We start from the raw sequence: 17,346 nt of genomic DNA, 5'->3' as shown, positions 1-17,346 counted from the left end.
ATTTCAAACAGATTTTTACCTGTATGTATGAATGTTTGTTCACTTGCAAGTCCCAAGCTAGGGATCTGTATTGACAGAATTATCGACATTATTATTGCTTGATCTATTCGCGGGCAGATGGCGCTATATGTAACCTGCTTGATCTATTAACGGGCAGATGGCGCTACTCGTGACCTGCTTGATCTATTCGCGGGCAGATGGCGTTGTACGTAAGAGAAAAAATCGATAACAATTATGATATATTGGAATTAATATAAATAATAAATTAATGAAATCAGTTGATGAATATTTTAAAAACAGAGACAAATTATTGTAAAATAAGAAATGAAGTTTCAACAATCTAGCATCAGATACACATAAAACATGAATTGGTCAGGAAATACTCAGGTACTTGAAATGTAGGTAGGTACTTCAAATTGTTAAATAAGGTATATAAGACATTCAATATGTAGAATTTATTTAGTAAATACACAGTCGAAGAAGCCATTGTGTGGCAAAACACGTGTTGCGGTTTTGTAAAGCTTTTTAGTGAAAATCTCACAATAGTTTTTTGGATATAAACCAAAGAAATATCCTGCACTTGGTGTATAGAGTAAGGTTCTTTCAAATAACAAATTCAAGTGCAACTTCCACATACGATTTACGTGCAAAGCATAAAAGAGGTTCAAGTATTGTGAATCTTGCAAGAGCAATAAAACAAAAACAAATTATTGAGAAATATTCCTGTATTTAAAATAAATTATATCTAACAACAAATAATATATGAGCAATACACGACTGTACTGAATGATGGTGAATGAAATGAGTAAAAATAGAACTAATAACTAGAAACGGCATGGACATCCACACAATATAAATATCTTTTGTCCTTTCAACGCAACGCATTCTAATGTACAGTGAAAAAAATTATTTACTTTTCGATCAATAATTACAAAAATGTCTGTCTCACTTTGTACAAAGCGAAAAACTTGTTCCGAGCAATTGAAACAAAACATTAATCTGATCGGGAATGAAATCCTGTCTAATCTCTTTAGACATACTCAACAATTAACAAAAAGAATGTGATTATTTCAGTTTGAAACTCAAACCCCTTCTAAAATGAAATTATAATGCAATAAAGTATTGGAAGAAAATATTGAAAAAAATAATCAACGGGAATATAAATAAAAATGAAACATAAGAGAGCAGAAAGAAATTGATTAGAATGTTTCAATTTTGAATACTTTTTTTCTATTGAAAAAGTCATTTTTATTTAGGAAATCAGAATTTTTCATCAGTCTTGGGAGGGCTGGGATTCTCCATTACAATTTTATTTTTTTTCAAATTGTTGAAAATAAAAATTCTCCCCCAAAAAAGTAGATGAAGAACCTATTATTTTCTTCTCGCTCGCTGCTCACTTTTGTTTTTCTTTCAATTTATATACATTATAGTTCTCTCCCCCTCTTTCTGCACTATTAGCTCAATCCAATTTGTTTAAAACTACAAAAAATTGTTCTCTCTGTCAACATGAGAAACAAACAAACAAAACCCCACCCCGACAACAGTGAATCTTTGCTCGACTACAGCAATCACGAATCAGTCGAGAAGCCTGATTAGAAGAGGAGAGCGCCCATGCCGCCCATCTCGCTCTGCTCCTTGACAAAGATCTCGAAGTACTGGTAGATGATGGTGACGGCGAGGAGGATTCCCGTGCCGGACCCGATGGCCCCCATGAAGTCTGCGAGAACAGAGAGAGCACCAATACAGAGGCCTCCGAACGCAGCCGCTGTCGGGATGTACCTAAAACAATAACCATACATTTGATTTCATGGAATATCACAATATATAACATCTTACACAACAACAATTATAATCGAAACAATCAAAATTAGGTAGATGGTCACATGATTTAAATTATTATTATATAAAGCACAAATCAAGTAGAATTATTTCAATATCAAAACGCCTGAAGGGAAATCTCACAAGTCTTACCTGAAAAATCTATAATGATGATAAATGTAGGTGTTTAAAGAATTCAGATGTTCAAACTGATTTTTAATTTTGAGAAAATATGGAAGATTAAATTGTTCAACTATTTAACGTACAGTTCAATCTTCTTCTTGAAGATGATCACTTGGTGATCGAAACACATGTCGAGGTGTTAAAAATAACGATTTGGTGTTGGGAAAGAACTCCGGTAATATTCATTACTACACCAAAGGTTCCAAACAGTGCATCTCATAAAAAATATTTGAAGGTACCATCAATAAGTCATGTATTCTGAGACAACCCTCAAACTATAACATACTGAATTCAGTTTGGTATATATATCTAACGTAAAAATTCCTGGATAATCAAAGATTACAAAACGATCAAATTCCATAGATTTCTGAAACGTACCTGTTCAGCTCGTGGATCATGGAGTTATCTCTGTGTCCACGCATCACCATCTGCTGCTCCTTCAGTTGCTTCGCCACGTCCTTGGCAGAGCTGCCAGACACTTCGATCCACGTCTTGGAGAAGAATGCGCACGAGCCCAGCATGAAGACAATGTAAAGTAGGGCATGCACAGGGTCTTCCAGGATGTGGCTGACACTCTCCGGGGGCGACAAATAGTAGCAGAGGCCGCCAATGGGGTAGGAGCGAGCGGGGCCCCCGCCGCCCACATCTGCCCACACACCCAGCAGGTTGATTAGAAAGTTGCCCTGGAACTTGACGGCCAACATCTGTGAGATCACATACAGGTTAGAGACAAGCGCAGATTGCAGGATGATGGGGATGTTTGAGGTGTAGAACAGTTTGATGGGGTAGCTCGAGTACTGGCCACGGTACCTGCAACGACAAATATTATATTCAGAGATGAAAATAAAAACAAAAATCATGACATATTTCTATTCCTTCCAATTCCCTTTTATTTATTATTATTAATTATCTAAATTTCTGAATCTCACCATAAGTCTCGAATTACTGCATTAGATTCCTTACAACATAGAAAATATGAGTTCATGTTTTGTAAATTATTAGGTGAAAATGTAAATTAATAAAGTGTTATTTTTTTAAATAAAATTTAGCCAAAACTATTTGAAACACAATTTTGATGAATTTTAATGTATTTTACTTTTTGTCTCGTTTCATTGGTTTCAAATTCATTTTTATTCAGTTGAATGTATTGATGTTTCATGTAAATAAATAAATAAATTACCTAGCACTCTTGATGGGTAAATCTACTCTGAATCCCTGGAAGTATATCACTATAGCAAATACAAAGACTGTAGCCAGAAGATTCATCAGATTGGGTAGATTTTGACGGTAAAACGCCTCCCTGAGTCCTCTGATTTTGTCCTGTCGGGTGGTAAGCAAGTGGAAAAGAGCGATGACTGCTCCCTCGAACTCGGTTCCGCGTCCAGTGTTGACAGTTGCTGGAGAGAAAGCCTTCCAAATGATAGTCTCGCAGATGTTAGTGGCGATAAAGAGGGAAATTCCCGAACCGAGTCCGTAGCCTTTTTGAAGAAGTTCGTCTAGCAGCAGCACTATGAGACCGGCCACAAAGAGCTGGATGATGATCAGAAGACAGACTCCCGCTCCGATTTCTGCAGGGTCTCCATACATGCCGGTCATTACATAAACGATCGCTTGACCGACAGTGATAACCATACCAAACACTGGGAATAAAATACAGCTTTGAAATGAGAAAAGCTCAAAGGTATAAATTACGCTTGTAAATAAAACTTGAACTAGAACAATGAGATATTGGAATTATACAAATAGAAGTACAAGTTTCTTCCAAAGCAAAAATAGTCACATTTGTGTTTTGGGTTAATCCATCCACAATTTTGAAATATTTTTTGGCTACTTTTATTATATTTGTACATGTTAATTTCAAGAATTTTACTCAGAATTTACCACCTTATATTCTTAATTAATTTTAATTTGTTTCAATTCATCAAATTCAATTCTCTTATTACTTTTGAAGTGTGCAAGTAGGACATTTCTACCTTTTCCTAAATTTGGTTCAAATTATTACCATCAATTTGTATAAATTCTAATTTATTTAGATAATTATCCTTTGACCATTCTTAAACCTAATTATTCTTCATTAAAACCACTATTTACTTTCTAATGATGATGTTTTCTACAAAATTATCCATTTTATCTCATTTTAATTATGTACATAGTTACTTTAATTATTTCAAAATATCACACAGTAGAAATGTTTGACTCATGGTATTAGTATATACCAGTAAAGGTTGAAAATATACATTTTTCTGAAGAAATAGTTCATCTTTTTCTAAGGAAGAATCTGGTATCAAATCATTTTCTATTCCATCTGTAGTTCCATAGTAAAATCCTTAGATTATACCATGAACAGTATGAAATGCTAGTAATTCCTATATTTCATAGAATACAGTTCCCATCAATTTTAAAGTTCTGCAAGGAATGATGGAAATTGTCTAATTCCAGTTTTCTGGCTAATATTGTAAGATAAATGAAACATAAAAGTCAATTAGAAGATAAAATGTAGGATAAAATATTGACAGTGAATTGAATACCTCTGCATTCTGTAGTTTAAAAAACACTGAAGACATTTTCAAATAATGTAGACAAATTACCACCATTTTCAAATTACATATTTTAATGAAAAATACCTGTTGATACTTCCATTCTCTTTGTAAACGGAATTGAAATTATAACTGTTATGGTTTAATTATGGAAGAGAGGAAATGAATACTTCCAATAGCTTGAACTGATTTAAGCATCATTTAAAATTTTCCTTTGTTCAAACATGTTAGTTTTCTTAGGAAATGTACTTTAATGTTACAGCTAAATATAATTTCAGCCAAAATATGGTGAAAATGAAAAAAAGATATTCGGAAATGATTTTCTAAAAAAAAGATTTGCTGCCTTTCTGTTGTAAGTTTCATTCTGTCTATACAAAAATTATCAAAGTTAACCAAAGAATGGAACAAGTTTCAAGTTCCTAGTGCTTGTGTAGATCCTAGGACATCTTTACAGTCACTCTATTCTGACCTCAACAAATATCACATAAGAAATGAGCTTTTCAAATGAATATAACTTACATTTTTGTGCACCATTAAACAGAGCCCTGTCTTTAGGAGTGTCGCCTACTTCTATAATTTTGGCTCCAGCCAAAAGTTGCATTATTAATCCAGATGTCACGATTGGAGATATGCCCAATTCCATAAGAGTACCTCTATTCGATGCTAGAATTACTCGAATCCAGTAGAAGGGATCTGCAGAATCTGAACTCATTATACCAAATAGAGGGATCTGTGAAAGAAAATCAAGGATTTTATAACAAGAAACTGATGGCAAGTGACTTTTTTCTTACCTGGCAGCAAACTAAGAAGATGAATAGAGTTATTGCGGTCCATAGTACCTTCTCCCTGAATTGAATCTGTAACAGAAAAATGCCACATGTACTAAAACAGCTGGTGAGATAATGTGAATTGAAACTTCCAAAATTTGATGATCTTTCAATACAGATTCATGATTTCCAATGATATTAACACTGGCCATATGTTTTTTCAAATAAAAACAAGAAATTCAATGAAAATTTTTGGAAAAGGAGGGCGGCTTCTTACTTTTCTTTCTGGCTTCGCTATTTCAGGCAGAATACTGCAAAACGGCTTGATCACCTCCAGAAATTTAACTGAAAATTGAAAACAAATTGGAAATTAGAGTACTTTCAATGAAAAAAATCAAAAATGTATATCAACTTTAAAATTGTGTAAAATCAGAGGTTATATTATAACTAATATTTGTAAAGAATTACTTACTTCCCATCTTGATGGGTTTACTAAATGCTCTTAAACTCTAAACTACAGTTTCGATATTTAACAAACAACACTCTCTCAAGATGTCACGTCGCTTGAGTGGCCAACTTTCAAAGAAATTACGGTACTTTCGCTAGAGAACTTGGCTTACACGTCGTACACGTAGCACAACACACCGATCACGTGACAGATGATGCTGGCGTCTCGTCGGGCTCAGACATTTCAAAAATTCCACAGAACACAAACATAGCAATTTGAATTTGACACATTCACGAGTTGTATATATTGTGCTTCTTTGAATAGAACCGGTGTAAAAAAATCAGAAAGCAAAGGACAAACTATAAATTGATGTAACCGTTACTACGTGGTAGGAAATCATAATGAAGAAAAGAGAAATGAAACTTTTTGTTTTTTACCACTTTTATTTGTAACTAACGTTACTGCAGTTTCGTCTTATATGGACATTTTCAAACTGCAGTAACGTTAGTTACAAATAAAAGTGGTAAAAAACATAGAAAGTTTCATTTATCTTTTCTTCAAAATGACAAACTGGTAGCGAAGGAGTCACTGACAACAACATAAATAGGTATAACTGGGTAATTTGAGAACGTTTTTATTAATGAGATCTTGCTGTAATGCTGATAACAAAGAGTTCAAATAGTAGATGGAAGAAAAGATAACTTCTATATATAAATGAATTATTACAATCACCGACGAGTCACATATTGCTCCGATGATTTCGACTCATTTCGAAAATTAGTTTTTCTCGATATGTCACCGTCTTTTCAGAACATTGCTTAATTCGATTTCAGAGTTGGTAGATTGTGCTGAATAAAAATATTTATGTTGCTCCATAGAAATGACATGTATTAATATTACTTAGTTTTTACTTAAATGCCAAAATAATTAAAATTTAGTGATTGCAATAAAATGTCAATATGGAAGCACATATCAACAACCTAGATAAGTCAAACTGATACTTCTTGATACTTCATCCCTCATCAATGGCAGTGAACTAAAGTTGGAAAATTAAAATACGTTCGCCAATTTACATGGCGAGGAATCAAAAATAGGTATAATTGTCTATTAGGTTGTTCGGATCAGTAGCCACATCGCATCGTTTTCATTACTTATTTGTGCCAGTTAATGCGCATTCTTTCGTCGACCCAATCACAGATTTTGTGACCCAAAAGTAAATAAGGTTCATGTGTAACGCTAAAAGTCGATGATTTTTTTCGAGTTAACAGAATTTTTGACAGCTTTCGAAGTTTTTATCATAGAAATCATATTATTTTTTTGAAGTACAACATAAAATGACATCTAGCGAAACATCCAATAATTTTTAGGAAAGAAAGTTTTTGGTTTTCTACTACTCCATCTTGATACAATATGTATGTATCAAGATGGAGTAGTAGAAAGCCAAAAACTTTCTTTCCCAAAAATTAATCACTCCTAAAAATATAACCCCTTCAATTCTTCCAATAATTATTTCCTTGATTATTCTTTTTGTCAGAACGTTTACCCATACTCTACTCTAGTTTTAGATTTCATATACTGTAACCTTCTTTTTAATGAACGACCTGGTACCTGGTCATATCAAAATTATAGTTCTGTTTTGAGCTTACATTTGATAAACATCATTTTTCCTTAATTTTCTGACAATGCTTTAATTAATTTCCAATCAGATCACCGTATATAATAAATTTACATCCCTATGCTTATGCATTCATGCTACCTCAGATTCATATTTTCTATACCTGGATGAAACCAGAGCCTCATAAAACTAATAAAAACAGACATGTATCATTTACTTTCATTTTAATTTATACAGATATTGATAAGCAACTTCTCAGGTAAAGAACAATTACAGGGAGAAGATCCCTAAGAATACACATTTTTTTTCGATTCATTCAAGTATTTCATTTGATTTACAAAATGTTTGACTGAGCTTTAGGAAGAGAGCCAATTATTTTATTTCTGGAAGATTTTAATGTCATTTTTGTATAACTGTCAAAATTATTCATCAAGAAATATCGGATTCTTACAGATAGCAAGAATAGTTACACAGAAATATATCTAGTACCATATATTCAATTGACTTCTTCCATTTCGCAGAAAATTTTTCAATCTATTGTGAAGATAGAAAAATAGTGATTCTAAAGATCTAATTGAAGAAAATGGCTAGTTACAATGAAATTTTCTGTAAAAAAGAAAGAAAAATCAATATATATATATTTTGTACATATAGTATTAACAGTTTTTACACATGTAGGTCATAGGAAAATGGAGGGAATTAAGAGAAAATGTTATTTTTCTAATGAACTCCTACAAAAATTGCTCACATCTGCTCTGGATATTTTTGAATATTACAGGAAACTATGTTATTAGCAACATATGTATCTGAAATTTGTATTAAATAATTTCAGAAAGTAACAAGGGACAACAACAAGAATAATATTGGAATGAGAGTTCAAACTAGCAATGAGTGCAAGACAATAACATTAATTTGACTCGTCTACTTTAGTTTTTATTATTATGTTAACCTCTTTTTTTTGTTTGATCGATATTTATATTTTTTTAGATTCCACTTGAACGTGGATTCTGAAAATTATCTTCACAAGGAAAACAAAATTAACTAAAATATTATCCCATAAAGATAACTCAGAGCAATAACATAAGCAACTGAAGCAATTCGTACACTGAATAAAATGTAGTTTAACGAAAAAATTTTGTTGAAAGAAATATATGTTGACGTATAATTTGATATCAAAAGAGTTGAACATGGTATTTTTCATCTGAGTTGAGTCGTACATGGTCATATCCTACAATATTTGTACTTCTAAAGATATCAGGAACTTAAGTCGACGAGAGTTGTGAAACTCACTCATAATGAAACAATACAGAAACATTACAAATATGATGAAAATGTTTCTGTCACTTCCACTTTTAGTTCTACATCCATGATTTCATAACTACAAATTGATGGGTGATTTCTTGTGAAAGTTTCTGACTAATTTTGAATAGAATTATTCATGTAAAAGTAAATAATGTGCTATTTAGAATCGGACCTCAATATGATATTGAGAAAAACGTTAGCAGTGATAGCTGAAAGCAATGAATATCCTTCAAATATGGTAGGTAAATTAATCAGGAAATGTAATGTTAGGGAGAAGCTTCCTAGATCTTCAATTATTCAAAAAGACACTGATTCAAAGTTTTTTGTTCTTCCGTATGAACCAAGATACATAAACGGTTATGAAAGCATTTCTTAAAATCACAAGAAAAGAGCTTTCAAAACAACAACAATATACAGGAACATGAAAAGTTATGGATATATAAAATAGACTGTAAAAACTGGCAAAAATATTTAAGGCAAACAAGACTAGCTACTGAAACTAGTTTCAAGGAACGTGCAGCAAATATTTGTTCTCAGAGACCAGAAAAACACGCCGCCAATTTGTAACCATGAAAGTATCGATGTGTGTCTAAAAATGAAAATATTTAGAGTTAGAACGTCAACTGGTAAAACTCGAGAAAAGTGTTGCAGTCTTGATGATTGGGAAACAGTGCTGTTATGAATTTACTCTATTTTACAAAATGCCAAAGATCTGCTACTTTCAAATAAAAGTCGATGAATCATTGGCATATTTAGCACATTTTACTTGCTAGTTTGTCTTTCATCCCTTTTTCCGTCCAGTATTATTGCTAATAATATTATAGTTAAATTAAATTAACACCTAGTAGAAAACTCGAGTAGAACTACTTTTAAAACTCTGAACACAATAGCTAAACATATATCTTATTCACTCAACTCAATATGTTGGGAATAAAAGCTGTGCTGCAAATCTTTTTGAGCAAATAATTCGCAACATTTGCTCGTCCCTCAACCGACTACCAGAACATTCTCGGTATCCTTTTCCTCCTTATCCGAATTCTTGTTTTTTCTGAACAGCAGCGGACACATACCCAGGATACAACCCAGCGTAACGCCCAATACTCGCCCCGCGTTGGCAGAGTTTCTAGAACAAGGCATATCCAGTTGAATGGGAGACAGTCTGGGCGGTCGGAAACCAATTCTGTTGGCCAACCTTTCCACGTAAAAAGCAGAGCCTATGCCTAGAATGTCGGAAATGGTATTTCCTAACGCTGCAGCGCCCATGGTGGTGAAACAAAAATAGGAACCTAGATACAAGTCGATGTAGTCGCCCTGAAATCAAGTGATTATCGAGTGTTCCAGGAAATGGTAGAAACTTACGAAAATTAACATGAAAAAGTTGTCCAGGAATCCAAAACCGATGAAGGGGATAGAGTTAGCTATAGCGACTGAAAAACAAAATTAATGAACTGATTGATTCGGCCGTTACTTGATGAAGATCCATAGTAATTTCACAAACTACACTTAAACGATTTGATCTCCACTAACTTTATTGAAAATAATCATAACATGTTTCGCTAAAACATTAGCTTTTTCAAATGATTAATTTATCATTAATCATTTGAAAAAGCTAATGTTTTAGCGAAACATGTTATGATTATTTTCAATAAAGTTAGTGGAGATCAAATCGTTTAAGTGTAGTTTGTGAAAAAATTAATGAAACCAAAAGTTTTATCGCACAACAAGGTAAATGAAATTACTATCAATTCAAGACCATTTTCGATTATATGATTTTATCAGAAGCAAGTAAAAACTTTTTTCCATTTAGCCTGTACTGCAAACTTCGAAGTTTCGGGGCAAGATACTTGTTTCAACACCTCATCAGCACTGTTTTGGATAACACCAAAAGACGAAGCATACATTTCTTTCATAGCATTACGACTTCATATCACCGGAAGAGACAAATCTGCTCTTGTTACGGTGCTGACGAGATGAGACAAGTCCAGAAACTTCGAAGTACACATTTGAGGATGATAGTGTTCATGTAGGAGACATTTTATATCAATACTGTTTCATATATCACATTGTGGAACGTTCGTATGAATTGTATCTGTTCAAATTCCATACAGAATGTTTGTAGTACGAATGAGAAAAAAGACTTCGTGTAGATCAATGTTCGTGCATGTGAAAGTAGTTGTTTCGAACGGGTTTTTCTTAGTTTGTATCTGAAAATATTTCTTGAGTATGCTATACATATCTTTATGAAAAGTATTTATTCTAGTTATTTTTTTCTGCTTCTCTTTGGAAGTTGCACACAAGCTGAAAAGTTTTTTCCCGAAACCCACAAAAGTGGGTGAACGATCTCACTCAATGAAAAATAAACACTTATTTAATTAATTTATCATTAATCATTTGAAAAAGCTAATGTTTTAGCGAAACATGTTATGATTATTTTCAATAAAGTTAGTGGAGATCAAATCGTTTAAGTGTAGTTTGTGAAAAAATTAATGAAACCAAAAGTTTTATCGCACAACAAGGTAAATGAAATTACTATCAATTCAAGACCATTTTCGATTATATGATTTTATCAGAAGCAAGTAAAAACTTTTTTCCATTTAGCCTGTACTGCAAACTTCGAAGTTTCGGGGCAAGATACTTGTTTCAACACCTCATCAGCACTGTTTTGGATAACACCAAAAGACGAAGCATACATTTCTTTCATAGCATTACGACTTCATATCACCGGAAGAGACAAATCTGCTCTTGTTACGGTGCTGACGAGATGAGACAAGTCCAGAAACTTCGAAGTACACATTTGAGGATGATAGTGTTCATGTAGGAGACATTTTATATCAATACTGTTTCATATATCACATTGTGGAACGTTCGTATGAATTGTATCTGTTCAAATTCCATACAGAATGTTTGTAGTACGAATGAGAAAAAAGACTTCGTGTAGATCAATGTTCGTGCATGTGAAAGTAGTTGTTTCGAACGGGTTTTTCTTAGTTTGTATCTGAAAATATTTCTTGAGTATGCTATACATATCTTTATGAAAAGTATTTATTCTAGTTATTTTTTTCTGCTTCTCTTTGGAAGTTGCACACAAGCTGAAAAGTTTTTTCCCGAAACCCACAAAAGTGGGTGAACGATCTCACTCAATGAAAAATAAACACTTATCAGTTTCTGATTATCGGTAGAGTTCCTTTTTAAAGTAAGACTATTGTGCGATTTTCACTTGACATTTTACAAAACAGTAACAAATGTTTCGCTATAAAATAGCTTCCTCAGGTGAGTATGAACATGCATGAGTAATACGATAAAGTGTTACTTGAATGAGTTATGTTACATTTAGTAAAGTTCCTACTGTGTTAAATCCAAAAATTGCGATTCAGAATTTTTTGTTTCTTATGTTTGTCTTGAAGAAAAACCAGCTACCTGAAATAGTGACAACTTTCAGTTTTCAGAAATCTTATATTTGAAACAAAATAGTTACAGAACATGTGTTACAAAAACTTTCTCCACATCATTGTATTTTCAATGAAAATACCTCACCGACAATTTTTAAGATGAAAACACATTAGGTATTAGTTTCACCAAAAAGTACAAGCTATGTAATGGGACTTAGCTTTTCCGAACAACTGTTTGGCATATGAATTTATAAAACACATTTCATGACTACTCACTGTCGAATAAGTTTTTAGTTGAAGGTCTGGGAACTGAGGCAGCTGTAAAAAACAATCAAGTTAGAAAATAGAAAAAAATACAGTGTATTACGTGTTAGTTTTCATGCAAATCGGCGGAGTTTTGATAATGTAAATTTTACTTGACATTAAAATACCTACAGTATAAGAATAAAATATGAAGTTAAATTGACGAATTTCTAAGAAAAGACATGTAATTTCTAAGGTGAATTTGAATACAGTATAAATTGAATTGTTTTTGCATGTTTCAAGTTACTCGAAATATTTTATTAATTTAATTTGAACAGATTTTAAAACAGATTTTAAAACTGTGGTTTGCAAAAAGCAATCAGTTTTACCGTAAAAAAATTGATCTGAAAATGACCCAATTCACTTGAAAGTAATACGTGATATTCTTGATACATTAGCCAAAAAATATACAATGATATGAAATGTGATAGTGAATACTATTTTCAAGTTATCCTTTCATTTTGGGTGGTTTTTGCAAAAAAAAAACATCAACGAAGCATACAAAAAAAGCAAACATGCAATGTTGAATTATGATCCGTTAATGTCTAAATGCGTAAGTAAAAATTTAAAAAAGTTTCTACGTAAGTAGATCTAGCTTATGATATCCATAATATTGAAACAATAAATACCGTCAGAACCTGTTTATTTATTTTTTCTTTTAGTGTAATTAAACCGTGAAAACTCAGTTTTCAGCAGTGTTTTACGTCTGAGATAAAATTAAACTCGCAAACGGTGAGTTATAAATAACGATTTAGTGATAACTTTGGAGTTTGGTTTGTTGCAGAAACCATGATGTTGATAAAGTTAGACAAATTCATTCAATACTACCGGCAATTCATGAAACTTAAAACATCGTAAAAGTGTTGAAACCAATGAAAATAAAATGTATAAAAGTACTTACCAAGTTGAAAATTTCATGTGATAGATACATTTTTTTTACATTTTGATCATTTCTGTTTTTCACCCAAACAGCTTCTCGGTTCGGCAGGTTGGTGCAGTAAATAAGGAGGAACAAGAATTTACAAATAAGTTCATGAATTCATTCGAGTGGGCAATAATTAATCATCTTATAAATATCACTTACTGAAGTTGACTATATACTTTTATCATAAATTAATAGGTATAAATACTAAGAAATAAATAAATAGATTGCGATGAACCTAAGTTATTGCTCTAGAAATAATAACTGATTGATAATGAATGAATTGTTCTACAACTAAGTACTATGCTTTAAAAAACAAAAATCAGCATCCCAATTTCCATATTCTTCTTACCATACCTTGCACAATATTTTAGAACCAAAACCAAGCATATTCCCAGCATGTCGGTTAGTAAATATCAAAGATCTAAAATCAACAAAAATGTTCCTACCCATTTTCTTTTTAAGCCAATCCTCAGGAAACGGACAAAAGGATCCTGTTGGATCTACGTCCCCTAATCTGGGCAGCTTGCTGGGCCTGCCATACTTGCTCCTCCACCTCGAGGCTGCCAGTTGACCTTGAATGACATCCTATCTTCATGTTTACATTTCTCAAAAATAAAGGCTTCGTCTTAATATGGCCTAAACCAAATACGTGAATATATGTATACTCAGTGCGTTCATAGATTTTGGCGGATTCGCCGATTCTACGAGTTGTATACTAGATATATTACCAGATATAATTTAATCCACAATATCCAACTGATATAATTTGTTTTCTTTTTACCAATAAAGGTTCATTTGCGAAGCATCCTACTTAGTAATCAGATTCTAAGCCCGATATATATGAGGTCGACTATGACGTAAATCAGATGATATGAAAACAGGACGGCAATACAAGGCCTATTAAGCTTATCGATGTTCGTGTGACGTCAAGAAAAAGCAAATCCCTCTTATTGACAGGGATGCGACAAAACAAACTTCGGGAATGCATCGACAAAATCGGCAATGCAATACTGAATTGAAAAAAATAGAATTCAATGAAACTATGGAACAGAATTTAAAATGATTTTTTGCAATATTATTTAAAGGAACCCACATTGTCCTTTTTACCAGTTTATTTCAAGCTTAATATCGATTGGATTTTTTTTAATAGATGCCCATTCTTCTCTTTTAGAAGTAACAACTGATTATATTGTATTTCCTGTTATCAAAATAAACTTTCATCAAAAAGTTCATAACAGACTTTGCCATAATCAATGAGAGAATTGCGATAAATTTGCGGATACACAATCTGACCAAATAATCTCCTGGGATTCAGATTCGGCTGATATAATTCCCTCTGCAGTGAAAGTAATATTATCCTAATCTTATCAATTCTCTGGAGTATCTCCTTAAATATAAATGGCATAATTTCATTAAGGATTACTTTCTAAAATAACTTATTTTCTTCATGTAAAATGCATATCTATTATGAATGAACTGTTCCATTACTTGATGAAAATTAAACAATATTGATGATAATAATTACACAATTTTCACAAACATCTTTATTTCTAGACACGTTTCGCTAGCATAGTAGCTTCCTACAAATTAAAATGTTTGTGAAAATTGTGTAAGTTTTATCATGGATGTATTACCAAAGTATTATATTTTATATTTGTTGAAATTGAAAAAGTTTGTGTATAAATTTTCATTTATATATCCAACTTTTTTGAGAATTGTTTATATGATTTGGTACCTACCACATTTGTTCAAGGAAAAAAATTTTTGATTTTAACTTTTTCGTCTAGTTTGAAATTCTGTAAGTAGGTATTTTTGAGAAAATATTCAATATAATCTGGATCTGCCTCTAAGATTCGAATTCAATGTGCTGGCGGATATAATAATTGAAATTTCCGATATAAATGAATTGAAGAAAATTATTCATTTCCCAATCACTTCAAAATATAAAAAGTATTTTTTGTGGAACGTTCTATGTTGGAAAAAAAATATGTGGCATAGTACCTATTCTTGAAAAGTTGACTCGACTGATATAATACTGTTTGTGACACCCAAAAAAAATAGTGCTGTTAACGAAACTGAAAATTTAGTGCAATTGCTTCAATTTTGACAACACACAATTACTTTTAACTGCAAAATAAAAAGACACAAATTATATCACGAACGAAGTTGTACAAAAACCTGTTTAATTTACCTTCATACTCATCTTTAATCACCTTGGATTGATATTCGTGCAGGGCACTCATCAAAATATTCCTTTCTTCGCCGTTGAGTCTCAGAATCAATTCTTGTGCCTGTAACTTGGACAAACCCTGTGTCGTACTGGTGGTCTCTGCGTGACCTGCACTACCCGATATCACTGAACTTAAACTCAATTTACAATTATTTACATTTGAATTCATAAAACTTGTACATTTTACAAAATTTGTTAATTTACTTTGTTGGGGATGCAAGATAGGTATCAAATTATTCAATAAATTAGGTAAGTGTTTAGTTCTTGCTATTTTTATTGCCATTTTAAGTCTTATTTACTAAAAATTATTTATACTTTGGTAAATCTGGACATCACGTAAATTTAGGTTAAAATAAAAATGACCACATAAACCATACACAAACATAAGTTAAAAACTAATTTGGAACTTGAAATCTTGAAAAATAGATTATTGACAGATGATCGATGACAAATGAATGACGTTGATGATTAAGCTCAAAACAAATTTTACACCATAGAGGAAGTAAAATGAGTTCTCCCCATTTCATGCTTCCAGTTTTGTAGACAGTGGCAGTGTTTGACAATAAAGCCGAATGAAATTATTGTGTTTCATGTGCAAAATTGTGCGATTTCATTTTAAATTATGCAACTTCGGCGATTATAGAAAACAGGTATGTATTTCTTGAATCCTTCAAATAATTCATGTGGTCCTCAGATATCTCAAACAATGGAACATTGAATATTTGAAAATAGCCTACAATTTCAACTCGATTCGACCTTGAATTCGAATGACTTTTTCCAAATGCTACTAATAGTTATCTTTCAGAAAAATCCATGATACGACCAATAAATTATCAATAATAATGCAGTTGACTACAGTTATAATAAATTATCGATAATAATAGAAACATTACTTCAAATTTCTACCTCTTGATCAACAATTGTAATAAAAACAATCATCAAATAGCATCGGACAGGTACTTAAATTTTGACAACTGAAAAGCCATCTCTGTGAAAATCTTTGGGTGGAAATAGGATCAACGGCCCCTTTTCAAATAAGGTAAACTCTTTCAGTTTTATATTATTTTAAATTGTAACCAATTTTTAAAGATTTATTCGGGTTGATGTACTTTTAAAATTATTTTTTTTAAAACTGAGACATAAGCGAATTCCTATTGAGATTTTGAATTTGACATATTATATACAGAAATTTTATTGTCTAATATGATATAATATGATTTGAAATCACTGAAAGAACAAACAAAATTAAACATAAAATTCAATTGAGCAATAAACCGTGAAATGAAAATTGCAATAGAATAAAAATAAGCAAAAAAATAAAAAACTCTGTTTTCTGTCTCGAATCTTTGTAGAAAACACTTGAAATCAATTATATATTATGTCAAATTTCAAATATTTTGACATTGAATGACAGGTTCAGCCTTTGCTACAATAAGGATTCTTTGATTCCTTATTATCACTCCAAGTGAAACGCGAAATTAAAGATTATTCATAGAAGAGCTTGTCAAAGTATTCAATACCACAGAGTACTTAATCTGTGTCAATACGTCAACGTTATTTTTGGCGTTACTTGGTTATTCTACCAAAAGATGGAAACACATTCGCTTTTTTTCATTTTGTCAATAACACGATGCAAAAAATGAGATTGACGCAATTTTGTATACAAGACAAGGTATTTTCGGGCCGGGGCAAGAATCGAAACCTGTCCTGCGTGTCAGATCTTCAATTTATGGATCATAATGTAAAAAAACTTTCACCCTATTCACTTCACAGTGTCAACTGCCTTAGTTAAGGTATACGTTATACTCCGCACCTCTGTGAATGAAATG

At 32.1% G+C, this 17,346-nt stretch overlaps 2 protein-coding genes across 3 annotated transcripts; both read right to left on the bottom strand.

Annotated features, from left to right (window-relative positions):
• Positions 1 to 707: 707 nt before the first annotated feature.
• Sec61alpha (SEC61 translocon subunit alpha) lies at positions 708 to 5,951 on the bottom strand. Its single transcript, XM_023173325.2, has 7 exons — positions 5,778 to 5,951; positions 5,583 to 5,650; positions 5,330 to 5,395; positions 5,058 to 5,268; positions 3,182 to 3,641; positions 2,380 to 2,811; positions 708 to 1,779 (listed from the first exon to the last, which is right to left on the bottom strand). Exons 1-7 carry the CDS (start codon positions 5,782 to 5,784, stop codon positions 1,593 to 1,595), a joined length of 1,431 nt encoding a protein of 476 aa, XP_023029093.1. The 5' UTR covers positions 5,785 to 5,951; the 3' UTR covers positions 708 to 1,592.
• A 1,624-nt stretch (positions 5,952 to 7,575) lies between these two features.
• On the bottom strand, positions 7,576 to 15,949 carry LOC111517245 (transmembrane protein 65). Of its 2 annotated transcripts, XM_023173323.2 has the most exons (5): positions 15,479 to 15,945; positions 13,734 to 13,859; positions 12,336 to 12,377; positions 10,030 to 10,097; positions 7,576 to 9,981 (listed from the first exon to the last, which is right to left on the bottom strand). In XM_023173323.2, exons 1-5 carry the CDS (start codon positions 15,798 to 15,800, stop codon positions 9,658 to 9,660), a joined length of 882 nt encoding a protein of 293 aa, XP_023029091.1. In that variant the 5' UTR covers positions 15,801 to 15,945; the 3' UTR covers positions 7,576 to 9,657. The 2 variants fall into 2 exon arrangements, with proteins under 2 accessions (XP_023029091.1, XP_023029092.1); XM_023173324.2 differs by lacking the exon at positions 13,734 to 13,859 and having other exon boundaries at positions 15,479 to 15,949.
• Between the last annotated feature and the right edge of the window lie 1,397 nt (positions 15,950 to 17,346).

The sequence above is a fragment of the Leptinotarsa decemlineata genome, unplaced genomic scaffold, assembly GCF_025532065.1.
Source record: "Leptinotarsa decemlineata unplaced genomic scaffold, Ldec_3_MD MMD2_tig00001064_RagTag_RagTag, whole genome shotgun sequence".
Lineage (NCBI taxonomy): Eukaryota > Metazoa > Arthropoda > Insecta > Coleoptera > Chrysomelidae > Leptinotarsa > Leptinotarsa decemlineata.
Note: the sequence above shows the minus strand (reverse complement) of the source record. Positions and strands in the feature narration are given on the sequence as shown.

Bases quoted from the DNA above. Each gene is read 5' to 3' on its own strand.
- LOC111517245 (XM_023173323.2), bottom strand. From the start codon at position 15,800: ATGGCAATAAAAATAGCAAGAACTAAACACTTACCTAATTTATTGAAT. The intron at 13,860-15,478 runs GTAAATTAAACA...ATGTCATTCAAG, and splicing joins GATTAAAGATGAGTATGAAG to GTCAACTGGCAGCCTCGAGG. The intron at 9,982-10,029 runs GTAAGTTTCTAC...ACTTGATTTCAG, and splicing joins ACTTTTTCATGTTAATTTTC to GGCGACTACATCGACTTGTA.
- Sec61alpha (XM_023173325.2), bottom strand. The intron at 5,269-5,329 runs GTAAGAAAAAAG...TTTCTTTCACAG, and splicing joins TCTTCTTAGTTTGCTGCCAG to ATCCCTCTATTTGGTATAAT. The intron at 3,642-5,057 runs GTAAGTTATATT...TTTTATTCCCAG, and splicing joins GTTTAATGGTGCACAAAAAT to TGTTTGGTATGGTTATCACT.